The following is a 15,723-nucleotide window of genomic DNA, read 5'->3' as shown; positions in this document are numbered from 1 at the left end:
CACCAAAAATTGATTTTGGCACACCTTCATGTGAGAGGAGTTTTGAAAACTGTGCTCTCACAATGGGTGTGCCAAAATCAATTTTTGGTGTGCCAAAATCAATTTTTGGTGTGCCAAAATCACTTCCCCATATTACGACACATGTACAATATATGTACAAAAAATAATATAAATTAAAAATACGTACCACTTTGGATTTGTAGTTATTTGAGTTATGAAATTTATTTATAATGTTATGATTCAAGTGTAAAAATTAAAGGTCTCAATAAAAATAAATTCAATTTTTTTAAAAATAAAAAAAATTAGTGAAAGTATTTATGTAAGATTAAAATTTAATTTTCATTTATTTGGACTCACTTGAAAAAGTTGTTGGATCTATCACTTGACATAATATTTTTCTCAAGCACATCTAATAAACCTTACAAAAATTATTGGGGTCGGACCCCTATGAACCCCAAGGAAGATCGTCCCCTTTGCTCACATGAACGAAAAAAAGGCTTGTTAATATACGACTCAGGATCAAGATTCTTGTAAAAGGTGATTTCATCATTTTCGTGTAATCCATTAACACTAACAAACCTGTTTCATTGATACAAAATATACGTTAGCAATTCAATCTTTAATTGACTATAAAACTACGTATATAAGGGAACGAGAATGGAAGAGTACATACCTAGTCCATCCACCAAATGTGACAAGCTTATTAGGATGTTTGCCTGAGTTCCTAGTAGTGCAAGTAAGCGACTAAGCATTGTGCCCTTCCATGTCATACACCTTAAAAATTAACTTGCTCTCATCATCCCTACCGGAGGATCGGTTAAGATCAATAAATGAACTGTGTAAGAGATGCAAATGTTCAGGGTGGCCACGACAATCTAGCACGAACATCAGTTTGAGTTAGCCTTTTGGTGAAAATCAGCTCCATTTCTGACTGGTTCAGCAAAACAACCTATCTAAAGGCATATGAGTATCCATTTGAGCCTTTAAATGGTCCTCAGTAGTGGCCAGAGTCACCATATGAACCAATTTAAGCACCAGTAGTGAAAAAAACATTCATAATAGGCCAATTATTAGAAGGGAGTCCTCAATTGGTGAGATTGAGGGGACTAAGTTGTCCAAAAAGGGATAACCACACAAGTGCAGCAACTGTGAACAACCAGGGCATAACAAAAAGAAATGCCCAATGCCTTTGAAAGAGCTTGCCCCACCAAAGTTAGTTAGGCAACCATTATAGACAAGACAATCATCTCATGCAGGGCCTAGCACCCAACAGAGTCAGGTGAATCTGCCTATGCATTAGAACTTAGAAGGGTGTACCAGCTACGGTAAACATTCAAACGTCGTCAATTTTTTTAAAAAAAAAAAGCTTTATTGATAATTTTTGCATCAAGTTATGCATCACAAGCATCTCAGTTACAATCCAGTGTATATACGTGCATAGTACCTATTTGTTAAACATACATATATGAGGGCATTTTTATGGGGTTTTTATTTAATTTTTTCATTTGATGTTTTTCTATAATGGTACATTTTTATGTACTATAATTTACCATTAAAATATAAGCTGTATTAATAGTACTTTTTGTGTACTATTATGCATGAAGTTGTACTTTTTTTCATCCTAAGTCGATTATTTTCTCATAAAATATCCAAAACATGTCACCTATTAGGCAGTAGTGGTATATTTTACCGTCCTGTATGTTTATAAAGCGTATAGGCGCAATGCGCCAATACTTAACCCACAATCCAACACTGTTTCACCTACTACAACAATTTAGATGTACTAATAAGGTATATTTTTCCATATCTTCATTCACTTGTCCATAAATATTAAAATAATTAATGATAAGTAGACATAAGACAACAATCCTATAAAAATAAATCATAATCTTCATGTTTTGTCTCTTCCATTTTATGCAGCATCTGATTGATTTGTATCACTTTGATCATTTCATATTTCACCTCCCATTCATAATCTTCATCTACCCATTCAAAATCACAACCATTATGTTTCTTGTAATTTTGGCATGTAATGAATCTCTTAAAAGGATTCTTGCTTGTTCTTGATACTCTTTTAGCAACCCTTCTATTACATCTAAACATGGGCACGGGCCCGGCACGGCGGCCCACCTGTGGGCCGTGGGCCGTGCCGTGAACAAATTTCTGGAATTTGGCACGGGCACGACACGTGGCACGTCCGGGCACGGCACGAGCCCGCAAGGCACGGCTCGTGCCAAATTACCGTTGGAAAACTAGCCGTTTTTGGCCGTTTTCCAACAGCTATAAACGGCTAGTTTTCCACCCCATTTCCCACCCAAATTCCCTATAAATACCTCATATTTTCCTCCAAAATTTTCACAATTCATCAACTCATCTCTTCTCTCTTATTCTCTAATTTTCTTACTCCCAAATTCCCAATTCTCAAATTCCTACAAATCCTACAATCTTGCTCTCTTTTGTGAAAAAAAAAAATTTCCTACTCTCTTATAAATTTTACATTTTTACTATTATTACTTTTATTAGTCTACTACCAAAAAAAAAAAAAATTTTTATATTTACATTCGGAAAATTATAAATTCGGGAAATTATGAGTTCGGGAAATTATAAATTTGGGAAAGCATTGAAGTGTCATTGTAAGATCTAACTCAACTTTATTTTAATTTGTTATTGTTAGTTGTTAATCTTGTTATTATTATTATTATTATTATTATTATTATTATTATTATTATTATTATTATTATTATTATTATTATTATATTCTTGGAAGTTGGAACTACTTAATTATATAAAAACTACTTTCTATTTTAATTGTGGGTTATTTGGATTGTTGAAATCTGTCTAAGGCGGGACTTGGGCTCTGTTCAACGTCGCTCCTAACCTCTCCTACCTGGGATCTCATTGATCCAAGTAATCTACTATTATTATAGTTATTTTTAAAATTTTAATTTATATAAAAACTACTTACTAATTCTTATTGTTATTGTTATTATTATTGTTGTTAACTGTTATTTTTATTGTTATTGTTACTTTGTTATTGTTATTTGTATTATTATTACTATTGTTACTTTTATTGTTATAATTATTAATTAATCATGGCATCAAACCCGAACGCTTCCTCCTCCTCTAGAAAAGCCAAGTCAAAACGTAGGGAATCACCAAACCCAAACACTTCAATGCCTATGCCCTCCCCCCCCTAACATGCCCTTTCCCTCCCCTAACATGCCCTTTCCAAACACTTCCACCCCTTTCTTTCATCCCCAAAACACGGGAGGGAAAGAACAAATGGATGATATGGCTCCTTGGACCCAATTTCAACAAAGCCAATTTCAACAACATGAATTTCCTTTTCCTCCTCCTTCCCAAGGTAACCAAACACAAGCCTCCGGGTCGAGTGAACCATCCACCCAAATGCCCAACACCCATAATCCTAACATATTAGAGTGGTGTACCGAAGAGGATTTTGCTCAAACCAAAAGAAAGAGTGAAGTTTGGTCACATTATCAATTAAGTAAAAATGGACAAAAAACCAAGTGTCGGACTTGTGGTAAAATTTTCTCGGCCGATACCAAGGGAGGGACGGGACACTTTAGTAGACATACAAAAAAATGTGGTGGACCATCTAGTGATCCAACCCAACCCAAAATTTCTCAATTCCATCCACAAGGCTTCATTTACAATTACGAGAGAGATAGGGATGAACTTGAGAGAATGATTGTACATGCAGAACAACCTTTTCTTTTCGCCGAAAATGATGCCTTCAACAACTATATTAACCGAGCACTACAACCAAAACACAAAAAAATCTCCCGAAAACCCGTTTGATCTGCTGCCATGAAGACTTATCTAGAGTACAAATTGAAATTAGTAAATGAATTAGCTAATCTTCCTAGTAGAGTTTCTTTAACCGCCGATGCATGTGATGGTGGATACGGACTTCACTATTTATGTGTTACTTGTCATTGGTTAGATAATGAGTGGTTGTTACAAAAACGCATCATTCATTTCAAAATGCTTGAATACCCTCATACCGGTCTTAACATTTCACATCATTTAATGGAAGCCATTGATGCATATAGTCTTAGGGATAAAATCATGTCTATGACTTTCGATAATGCAACTTCTATGACATATAGTGCGAATTTGGTCAAATCCCAATTGACCGATTTTATATTAGATGGAGATGCACTTCATGTTAGATGCATTTGTCATGTTCTTAACTTGTGTGTGAAATATGGAACACAAGCAATTGGTCCATTTTATCACAAAATAAGGAATGCTATTATGTCTATTAATAGCTCTAACATGAGATATCAAGAATGGAAAGGTTTTTGCAGGCAACAACGGATAAAAACCATAAAAATAGCACCAGATTGTCCAACTAGGTGGAACTCCACCTATGAAATGTTGAGTCGGGCAATCGAGTACAAGGTTCATTTAACACTTTTTTATAATATGAAATTTCCACAATGTGCTTTACTAGAAGATGATTGGGTTAATTGTGAAAAATATATGCAGTTTTTACAATTACTATATGGTATGACACATTGTTTTTCTTCTGTATATAATCCTTGTTCTCATTCTTTTCTTAGCAATGCATGTTTACTTGCACAACTTTTTGCGGAACACCGATCTCAACATGTTTATCGTGGATATCTTCCATCCATGGAGAAAAAATGGCGTAAATATTACACCGATATTCCTATGATTTATATTTTTGCTTCTATTTTAGATCCTAGGCAAAAATATGATGACACCTTTTTATTAATTGATATTTATTATAGTAACATGAATTTTGAAGATGATGTTGAAACTTTTAAAAATAAGGTGACTAATGATTTTTTTTCTTTATATAGAGTTTATGAAAGTAAATATGGAACTGTGTCTCGATTTTCCCCTTCTCAAACATCCAAAAATGTAAGTAAACGGGCCAAAGGTTTATTTGCACAAGCTGCTAACATGATGTCCAAGTTTTCAGGTGCGGAATCATCATCAAGTAAGAGAACACAAAGCGATGTTTCGGAGTTGCAAATACTTAAGTTACGACTTCATGAAAGGCATGGACGATGAAGAGAAGTTTGGCCTCGACATCCTCGATTGGTGGAAATCACAAACCGTGAAACATCCAATTTTGTCGGCAATGGCTCGTGATATTTTTGCTATCCAAGTCTCCTCCGTTGCCTCCGAAAGAGCTTTTAGTGCGTCGGGACGAGTTTTAGACGATAGAAGAACAAGACTAAAACCCGAAACACTTGAAATGTGTGTTTGCTTCAAGGATTGGTTGGATGCCGAAACTCGTTCTCAAGATCGTACTTATGCACAAAACGACGACGATGAAGGAACGTCGACTTCTTTTAGTTCTCATACTTCTCAATCAACTCAATTGGCGGATGAACTTGAACCTCTAGGAGACGAAGACAAAGACGAAGATGAAGATGAAGACGAAGGCAAAGACGAAGACGACCAATAATAATTACATGATTACATATTTACATTATACACTATTGTATTCTTTTTGTATTATCGAACTTCGTATTCCGTATAATAAATGAAGTTATTCAATATTCATACACTATTGTACGATTTTTAATTATCATTACTTATTTTGTATTATTGAATTATCGTACATTCGTACCGGCTACCGTCATATAATAAAATAAGTTATTCTTCAATTTTTTGTGTTTTCGGATTATCGCACTCGTATTTTTTTTTATTATATGCATTGTTGTTATTTGCTAAATTAATAAAATTGTTTTTATTTGTTTAAATAAACTTAAACATAATTATTAATTAGATAAATAATTTATATAACCTAAATTAAAATAAAGTTGTTCAAAAAATGAAAACAAAATATATTAACATTAACATAAACATAAATTAATCACATATATTAAGTTGTACTAAAAAAATATATATATCGTTTAATTCATTTTTTTTTTCATTTATTAAAAAAAAAAAAAAAAAAAGGTGGCACGGTTTGGCCCGCGGCCCGGCACGGCACGGCCCGCAAGGCACGTGGGCCGTGCCGTGCCGTGGGCTGGGGTGTGCCAATTTCAGGCACGGCACGGCACGGCCCCCACCCCGGCACGGCCCGTGCCCTTGTTTAATTATATCTGAAAAAATTAGTTACAATAGTCATTTTATTTTTCTTGCAGAGGTTGGAGATGGAGATCAAATGATTGAAGTTGCTGTGAATTGTTGCTACTGTATTTAAGCTTTGAATAGCCACGACTAATTTTTGGATTTAAAATTTGTATTGTATATTTGGAAGATAAGATTACAGGACCTATCTTTTTTGATATATGCATGGCAATTAATTAGGGACTCAGTTTTTTTTTTTTTTTTTTTTTCAAAAAGTTAATGAAGGGCCTGTCCTTTTTTTGTCAAATAATTAAATTAGGGACTCATTTTTTTTTCCGATGGATTAAAGTTGGGTTAAGTTACCGGATTCCTAACTACAGGTCTCAAAAGGTAAAAAAACGAAAACTATGAGGTCTAAAAAGATGAAAAAATGAAAAAGATGGACCCTAATTTTATATTTAATCCATGAATAATCCACCAAATCAATGGCCTTATTAAATTTGGGCCAGATCCAACCGTAACTAACTTAATTGAATCATTAATATAATAAGATAAAGAAATTGAAATTTGTTCCACAATTGAACTTGGTAACTCTTTTTTTTTTTTTTTTTTTTTTTTTTTTTTTTTTTTTTAAGCCATTGAACTTGGTCACTTAATGGTGTTAATTGCTTGGATTTTTTTTTCTTCTATAATCAATCAAATGGAAAGTTTGTCAATTTTTTTTTTTTTTTTTACAGCGAAGAAAAAGGAGAGCTAGCTCCCAACAGACTCGGAACTACTAAAGGCGTACAGATAAGGACTAAGAGAGAGTTTAACTCTCTTAACAGAACTAATACAAGGATATAAGCGAGGGATGGGGGTACAATCTTCAAAACATGATAAACAATGCGAATGTGAGGGTTCCAAAGCTTCATCACAGATCGTAGTCTTCGGATGCCCAAGGCTTGCTCCTTTGCGCTTCTTGGACCTGTAATGCCAATACCTGAAAAACAATTTACCTTTCCTATTCTTCATTCTTGACTTATGAGGCCTTCCATACTTCCTTTTTGTGGCGGAGAACTCAAGAGCCATGGGGTCATCTTCATTTGAGCCTACGGATTCCACTTCCACAAGGTTAGTGGGGGTACAATCTTCCGCTGGCACATCACTCCCATCCTCTGTACTCAAGTTCGTGTTCCGGTTAGGGCTGGACTTTCGGGCCTAACATCATAGCTGACCACTCTTAAGTCATGGGGAGACATGACCTTTTCCTTTTGGTGTTTTTTGTTGTTGCTCCTCTCACCCGGACACATCAAACTAGATGTCATCCACAAAGCATAAGGACCTTGTGAGTTAGTAGGCTTGTGATTTTCAAGATGCCTCTCTCGAGTAGTCTTGTCCTTTATTTGTACAGTCATCCATGAGTCAACAGATTTGTTCAAGAACTTCAAAGTCTTCCCTTGTTTGAGTTGCGAGTAAGATAAGGTGGATAGTTTAAGGGATTGGTTTCTTTTCATTCTATTGGAGAAGTAGTGAAAGTTCTCACAATCCTATTCATTTGAGTGTCTTGCTTCTTGATTCATTGTAGAGCGGGAAGAGGTTTCTTCCTTATCTTCCAAAGGGGCATAAGAGTTGTGGGTTGGAATAGTGCTTTCTACTTCCATTTTACTAGCTTGATTTGAGGTGGGTAGGCAGCTAGTAACACCGCTTTGATCCTCGCTATGAGATGACGGGTTACACACAAGGTAACATGGGGTTCAATGACCTTTCCCTTTTTAGTGTGAGTACATTGAGTGAGGACAGAATTCTCGGCACCCCTCTTACCATTGAGTTTGCTAGCTTAACCATGTAGTCCCTTCAATCTCTCCAACTCGCGGAGAATATCCTTATTATTTGGCTCTATCTTGGCTGCCTTGCCAAGGTCTTCGTAAGCCTCTTCCAATTAGTAAAGTTTAATCTCTGCTAAGGCCCTTCTATAAAGAGCTTTAACATTGCTACCATCGAACTTTAAGACTAAGGAACAAAGCTCCTTAGTTTGATTATAGTCATGGACCTCAAGGGCACAAGCTGCAAGATTCAATTCCAAGACAATTGCTAGATTCCAGAGCATGACACTATCATCCACATTACTTGGTAAACCAAAGCAAAGAAATTTTAGGCCTCTATCGTACTTTGCACCGGCAGAAACAACCTCACCATTCTTAAAACATACATTACCCTCATCCTTCAACTGTTTAGCTTGAATATAGATATTACGGGGACAATTATTAAGAACGAAATTAACAATAGTATCATCATAGTCATCATTCAAATGCATGACCATAAGAGCATCTATTAGAGGCTTGCAATCCATAGTTAACTGACTAAATTAAAGAAACTAAGAAGAAAACGATAAAAACGAGGGAATCATATTTAAGTACCGACGGAGTGCCTTGAAAACCAGAACTTAGGTGGTTACCGCAAAGGGCTAGACACCACGTAGTCGCCGCCGGCAGTGTTCCCAGCAGACCGCAATCGGGACTTCACCCGAGAGTACGAAGGATGGCAAGGAGCGTTGGCTCAATTAACAGCCTCCGATGATGCCTTGGCGAGCTTGAAAGGGGGAAGGGGGTTCGCTGGTGATCGAGGAGCAAGCCAAACCTCTCTGATCGTCGGCAATCCGTCGAGAAACCAAGCTTTGTGAAGAGTGGTTTTTTAAGAAATAGGGGGCGATATTGTTGGTTTTTGGGGGAATGCTGCTAGCGCGTGAGGCGCGTTAGGTTTTTTTTTTTTTTTAAAAAAAAAAAAAAAAAAAATCCTCTTTCTCAAATGAAAATTTGTCAATTGCGGCCATATAAAGTTTGTATTTTGCATATTGCAGCCCAAAAGTTCTTATAAATTGTAAATTGCAGTCCGATTCAACTTTTTCATCGGTTTATGTATCGAAAAATATTTGGTTAATGTTTTAGGGGCCATTTTAGCTCTTAAGGGTCCGAATTGAGCTCGGAATTAGCAAAAAAAAATAACGTCAGTGCCTTGTTTTGCGTAACAAAAATATATCGATTTGTTGGCAACTACTTTTTTGCTGTAAAAACGAGGCACTTACGTTATTTTTTTGCTAATTTTGAGCTCAATTCGGATCCCTTAAGCCTGAAATGACCCCTAAAACCTTGATTGAATACTTTTTCGACATGTAAACCGATGAAAAAAAAATTAAATTGGGCTGCAATTTATATGCACTTTTGGACTGCAATTTCTTTTATTTTTTTTATTTTTTTTTTTAAATGGTTGCAATTTGCAAAGTACTAACTTTAAATGGTTGCAATTTGCAAATTTTCCCAATCAAATCCACCATTATTGATGATTGTAGTTCTTAGAAGACAAACTGCTGTTACATGTTTAAGATCAAAATTATTGAAAAATAGAATTGATCATCAGCTTGACCAACTAATTATGTACTCCATATTTAGTTCGACAAAATTATTGGCACAAAACAAAGGAGTTTAATCCTTATTCATGCTCATTGGTTGCCAACTGAAGGAAATATCAATACTCTACTGATCACTATTAAAAGAAACAACAACAAAAAAAAAAAAAAAAAAAAAAAAAAAAAAAAAAAATTATACCAGAGTTTATGTACAGAGAAATTATCAATGTTTTCTGAAATCATACTCTTTCTAGTGTTTGAGGCTGAGTACATGATGGGAAACCAGACCAAAGAATTGAATATTTTACCCAAAAACTATAATATTAATGAACAAAAAACCCCAAAAAAAAAAAAAAGAAAGACAACAATATATTGACGTTTAAGGTGCCAATACATAGGTTTCTCATCTTTTCCCCCTTAACATAACAAATTATAAATGATATACAACTCTCAATATACATATGCCCTTTTTACAAACAGCATCAACCTCAGCAAGCTGCAGGAAGTTTCAGCATCCACGAAAACAGAAACTCTTTCCTCAACCCCCAACCATAATTTCACTAGAAATGGCCTCGGTTATGGTAGCATTTGTTATCAGCCCATCGTCCTGGGAAATTTCCACTGCAGAGACTTGGTTTGCTTCCTCGGCAACCTCAAAAGGAGATTGAGGCGAATTTTGGGTTTCTTCCTTTGCGTTGCCACTTGATTTATCTTTTTCAGCTATTGCTTCCTTTTTCTTTGGTTTAGATTTCACATTCTCTTCGCTCCTGGCATTAACAGATTCTCGAGGTTGAAGCTTTGACTGGGATTTCTTTGCAGACTTTTTAGCAGCATCAGCACTTCTCTCACCATTTGCATGAACTCTTTTCACCACATTGCTCACACGAGGACTTACACAAGGAGCACTGAGTTCAGAAGCAGTATTTGCTGCAACTGGGCTCTTATTTCTGCCAAGCTTTGGAGATTTTGCACGTGTTGTGGGTATCTGTGAAGTACAACATTATCAAAACAAGAAAAAACACAAGCTAAATGGAAGTTAAACATATGCAACAATGTAAGAGCAGGCAATTCAGTTGAGTAGGGGTATGAGCCGGGGTTTGGATGTCTATACATCCCATACACATAATGATCTAATTTCAGCTGTAATGACTTTGCTTACACATACAGACTACAATAATAAGTTGTGTATACAATCTTCACTTTACCTTGAGATAATTTTGCTAAACCTACTATGCTACTCCATATAAGTTATCACATATTGGTGTTGTATACTGCTTAATAGGGTTCCAACTTGCAATCTAACTTGAGCAATAGTATTGCCTTCATTCTGCCTCTATACAAAGGATATTGTAATTCGTGAATGTGAAATTTTTATAATTTTAGATTACAGTGATAGCTGTAAGACAACATAATGTTGGCCATAACGCTTGGCAGGATTAGGAATTGAGATCACAAGGGGTTGGATGGTTCTTGTTAGTTCTCATTGGGGTTACACTGTGATAAGAAAGTAACAAGAAGTGAGAAAACAAAATGAATTATTGAGGGGATGGATCATGATTTAATGCTCTGATACCATGTGAAGATTTAGGCAGTATTTCAGAACTATGTACTCCATATGATAAAAAGGCACACACATAAATGTAGGAAATTTAGCTGATTCAAGGAGAACATTAAGCAACAAACTAACAGCCTAAATTATATGGATGGATAAGAGCCATCCCTAAAGACCTAGCAGAGAACATGCGGACTGAGGTATGAGACTCAGTCAAAATTATGTCCAACACATAATGGCCACATAGCCGCGAGTGTGGCAATCCTTAAGTTTAGAGCCTGCAACATACAAAGCAAGAACAGTATACATAAAGGGCAGCCTGGTAACAGAAAAGAATATCCTATGGAGCAGGGAATGACAGCTGTTCCTCCACCAAAGAGATGCCTAAACGCATCTGCTAAACATCAATACAAAACATGAACTTCCTAAAGTATATCAGGCATTATACTTGAGGGTTGAGTTGCAGTTAAATTCTCACGTAAAGTTTTCAAGAACTACATTTTTACACAATATTGATGAATCACAGAAAGACTTAACTAAACCAGGCCTTAACAATTACGAGGTTGAAATGGACAGCTCAAAGTATTAGGGTTCTAAAGTCTTAAAATGAAATCCAAGTTTCTAATTGGCCAGGCCAACCAATACAAGCTCAGAAAATAAAAGGGGTGACGTTAAGGTGAAATTTCTTGATGCTAAACTAGCATCAATACTGAAAGTTCAAGGATACAATTCTTTTATAACATCCAGATTAGAACATTGGAGCATTTAATTACGTAAAACTGGGAAAAAAAAAATCAGTCACAGAATCACATGGCTAAGCTACCTTTTTTATTTCAACTTTTGGAGGAGGTTCTTTATAGAAATTTGGCATTGGTGTAGCTTTGAAATTCAAACTCTTTCTCAGCCGTCTGATCTCTGCCTCCTGGCTCTCCTGTACACATCAGAGAACATATATTTATAGATGAAATATGGATCAGATTCACTTTACATATATGATAGGTCAAAATCAAGACAGCCATAACCATAAATAGATGTGTTTGTACAGAAAGCTGAGATTCAGTACCTTAGACTTGGCCTGCAAGTTAATTTTCTCTTCCTCTTTGGCATTTATCTTCTCTTCAATTTTCATATTGAACTGATGGAGTTAACAAACACCAATTGTTATTATAGTTGACAATAAAAGCTCAACAAAGTTGCTATTTTACCAGCAAAATATCAGATAACACACAACATTCCTGAATAATACCTCTCTTCGTTTTTCAGCACGTTCATCCAACCTGAATGCAAATCCAGAGGCACAACTCTTCTTTGATGAAGTATCATCTAGGTTTCTGTTAACATAGGATAACCCATCGACAAGATCAGATCAAAATACTGGTATAATAAACATTAGAATAACATAAAGTAGCAGGTTAAGAACATTACTGATTTGAATCCTTCGAATCATCACTATCCTCGACCTCAGGAAAAACTTCTTTGACAGGCATAGGACTTTGATCAACTACTCTGAAAGTCATTTAGAACATAATTAGCATCCTAAATTGCTTATGTGCAAAAAAGTAGCATTCAAAGAAACAAGAAACAACATGAAAAATTACATGTTACCCAAACATACATGGATGATTCGGAGGTGTGACCGTCTGCATTTGCAGCCTTTGAACCAGATTTTGCTGACTGATGCAAATACAAAAGACAAAGAAGAAGCGCCATATGAATGATGTTAAAGATCAATATATACAATCACAAAACTCAACACTAAAAGATCAAATTTTACCACAGAGCGCTTAATGCTTGGGGTAGATGCACTTGATGTTTGCTTAACAGATATTCCACTCTTTTTAGCATTTGTTTCTTTTGAAGTAACTTCAATAGGCGTTTGCCCATTCGTATGATCCATTACAGAACCCGAAGTCAATGATGCCTCAGAAGAAGAGGTATTGACCTTTTTAACATTTGCTAGTGATTGCTTTGAGTTGGATTTCACAGGAGTAACATCAAGGCTTTTCTTCAGCGAATTGCCAAGACCGCCTTTTGATGGGAACGAAAGACTCTGACTTAAACTCGGTTTCTGTTTACGAATGGAGGACACTCCACTCTTCCCATTAGCTTTATCAGTCACCTTCTTGGTAGCAGCAGATTCCTGCATCCACATGGACCACATCAGCAAACTTTAGTTCACTCAACTCACACAATTGAAAATCCTAAAAAAGCAAGATTCAAACCCTCTTCCCTCCAAAAATAATCAAAAAGTAGTATGATTAAACTATACCTTGGATACTTTTGAGATCTCAATCCCACCAGTTTTGGATCCTTTTGGACCACCAGATTTGATCTTAGAACCCTTTAAAGCATCAGACTTTACCACATTCTTCGAAACCACATTCGATTCCGAAATTTTCCCATCATTAACAACATTCTGATTCAACCCCAATTCTTCAACAATGGGTTTCTCATCAATTCCAATTTCATTGACCCCATCATTCTTACATTCCTCAACAATTACCTCATTTTGAGACTCCATTAAAACAACTCCAAAAGCTTACAAAATACCTATACAATATCAACCACAAACAAAAATCAATCCATAAATCAAAATATTGGGTACTAGCTAATTTCACACCCAGAATTCAATTACAACATCATAATTGATTACAACAAGACATGAGATAAACGATGTTGTCAAAAGTGAAATGGTACCACATTAGCTATACCCATCAAAAAAGAAAGAGAGAATTGCCAAAAATTATGCAAAATAAAACAAACAAAGCAAGTAGGGACAATTGGACCACAATGAAAAATACCCCACATAAGAAAAAATTCACTCCAACAATGTTTTATATCAATCATACATGTTATGAACACCAAGTGGTTGTTAAAATGTCTAAGAGAAAATTTTCAATTTTTTTTCCAGAATTTGGTCAAAATTTACATACAGATCTGCAAGATTTCTGCTAAAAAAACAAACCCAAAAACCATAGTAGATTGAAATTAATGAAACAATAATTAAAGGGTATTCTACTACCTTTGAAAACAGGATAATGGGGGTGGAAAACGGTTGAAAGAATTGATGAAAATGGAAAATCAGGTGATCTTTAAGTCTGACTCTCTCTCTAAAAAAAATAGAGGAGAGAGAAAGAGGTAGGACGGGGTTTGCAATGGTAAGTTAACAGTAGTAGTAGTGGACAGTAGTCGTAGTACAACAGGACAGAGATTGATTCATTTTTAACAGTTGCTTAGCACGTAAATTACTCAATTTTGCTACTGCTTCAACTACTTTTATGCGTTATTCTTACTATCAAACTGGTTTTTGCTATTTGAACCCCTTTTTTGTGGTATACTAGTCTTATTTTACAGTCCCGATATGATTATAGGTACACATTAGTCTTGCTTATCGTCTCATCGTATTTTAGCTCAATTTATAGTAAGTTGAGTCTTTATAACCCAAATTCATACTCCATATAAGTTATGAACATTATGGTAAATATTGGGTGAGTAAAAAGTAATGCAACTTTAAATTAATACTCCATTAACACATTATTGTACATACTAATGCTTCTAAGGCTTAATTTGGGTAATTAGTTTATAGATTATTGAATCCCATTTAAGGTAACCAATTTATAATCTTATTTTGTGCTATTGTCCTTATAGCAATAGCTATGTCATAACCTTTTTTCTCTTTTTCTTTTTCTTCTTTTAGTGTACTGTTACAAGACTTTCTTTTATTAAAACATATTGAAAATATAAAAAATTTAATTTAACTAAAATTACATCATCACATTAGTACTTTTTATACTCCGTAGTAGAGAATTTAAATCAAGTAGTCCTTATTGGCCTTGAATAATGTATCATTTAATACACCTACCTCTATGTGCACCTGGGTGTATATAAAAGGTGTTGAATTATTTTCGTCAAATACAAATGAAGGCTAAGATTTTATCTATTTCAATAACTACCATTCTGTTGTGTATATATACTTAAGAATATGGTTTATATTTATACTTATAAACATAATCCATAATCGAAGTAGTTCTACAAGATTTCACACATGCATATTAAGACATTTGTTGAATTCGTCATATTTTGTATTGTTATTATAAACTTGCATTATTACTCCGTATCATTCATAGATAGTCAACTAAGGGCCTGTTCTGATTTACTGAACTGAACTGAGCTGAAATGAATTGTTTATGAGAGAAGGAAATTAGGACCTCAACTGTATTGATTGGAGCTGAACTGAACTAAAATAAATTGATCTGAACTGAAATTAAGATGAAGAGAACAGACCCTGATTTATAACGAATGTTTTACATATATGTTTAACATGTAACTATCCCTGTTCTTTTTAGTTCTAAAATGAAATTGGGTAGCTCATATCAATCCTTTACAAATTCTTATTTTCTTTGAACTAGTCTTATCTGAACTAATGACTTGGATTTCCTTAACAACAATTTATGAAATTATAGATATTTTTTATTCCTAGAAATCAAGTGCTTGCCACCGTTTCATATGCTCGCAGGGGTTTTGATGTGTCTATTTTATATAGTATTTTACCCCCGTCCCTTGGTCATAATTGGTAGTGTTTTTGGCTCTTTAGAGCCACTTTTATTACTAATTGGTGTTTTCTAGTGTCTTCGTAGATTTGGTTGACTTTTGCAGGGATTTATGCTTTTGGAGTATTTTCCCGAGATATTTTGGAGCAATCATGAGC

At 35.0% G+C, this 15,723-nt stretch overlaps 1 protein-coding gene across 2 annotated transcripts; it reads right to left on the bottom strand.

The window, feature by feature from the left end:
- Positions 1 to 9,818: 9,818 nt before the first annotated feature.
- Positions 9,819 to 14,092, bottom strand: LOC145597030 (uncharacterized). 2 transcript variants are annotated; one of them, XM_081653214.1, is made up of 9 exons: positions 14,038 to 14,092; positions 13,285 to 13,565; positions 12,790 to 13,155; positions 12,631 to 12,689; positions 12,441 to 12,521; positions 12,262 to 12,346; positions 12,079 to 12,150; positions 11,839 to 11,946; positions 9,819 to 10,448 (listed from the first exon to the last, which is right to left on the bottom strand). In XM_081653214.1, exons 2-9 carry the CDS (start codon positions 13,534 to 13,536, stop codon positions 10,002 to 10,004), a joined length of 1,470 nt encoding a protein of 489 aa, XP_081509340.1. In that variant the 5' UTR covers positions 13,537 to 13,565; positions 14,038 to 14,092; the 3' UTR covers positions 9,819 to 10,001. The 2 variants fall into 2 exon arrangements, with proteins under 2 accessions (XP_081509340.1, XP_081509337.1); XM_081653211.1 differs by lacking the exon at positions 14,038 to 14,092 and having other exon boundaries at positions 13,285 to 13,706.
- Positions 14,093 to 15,723: the final 1,631 nt, after the last annotated feature.

This window comes from Chenopodium album, chromosome 2 (assembly GCF_948465745.1).
Source record: "Chenopodium album chromosome 2, dcCheAlbu1.1, whole genome shotgun sequence".
Lineage (NCBI taxonomy): Eukaryota > Viridiplantae > Streptophyta > Magnoliopsida > Caryophyllales > Amaranthaceae > Chenopodium > Chenopodium album.
This window is presented reverse-complemented; position numbering and strand designations above follow the sequence as displayed.

Bases quoted from the DNA above. Each gene is read 5' to 3' on its own strand.
- LOC145597030 (XM_081653214.1), bottom strand. From the start codon at position 13,536: ATGGAGTCTCAAAATGAGGTAATTGTTGAGGAATGTAAGAATGATGGG. The intron at 12,347-12,440 runs GTAATGTTCTTA...CTATGTTAACAG, and splicing joins GATTCGAAGGATTCAAATCA to AAACCTAGATGATACTTCAT. The intron at 10,449-11,838 runs GTAGCTTAGCCA...TGTACTTCACAG, and splicing joins CAAAAGTTGAAATAAAAAAG to ATACCCACAACACGTGCAAA.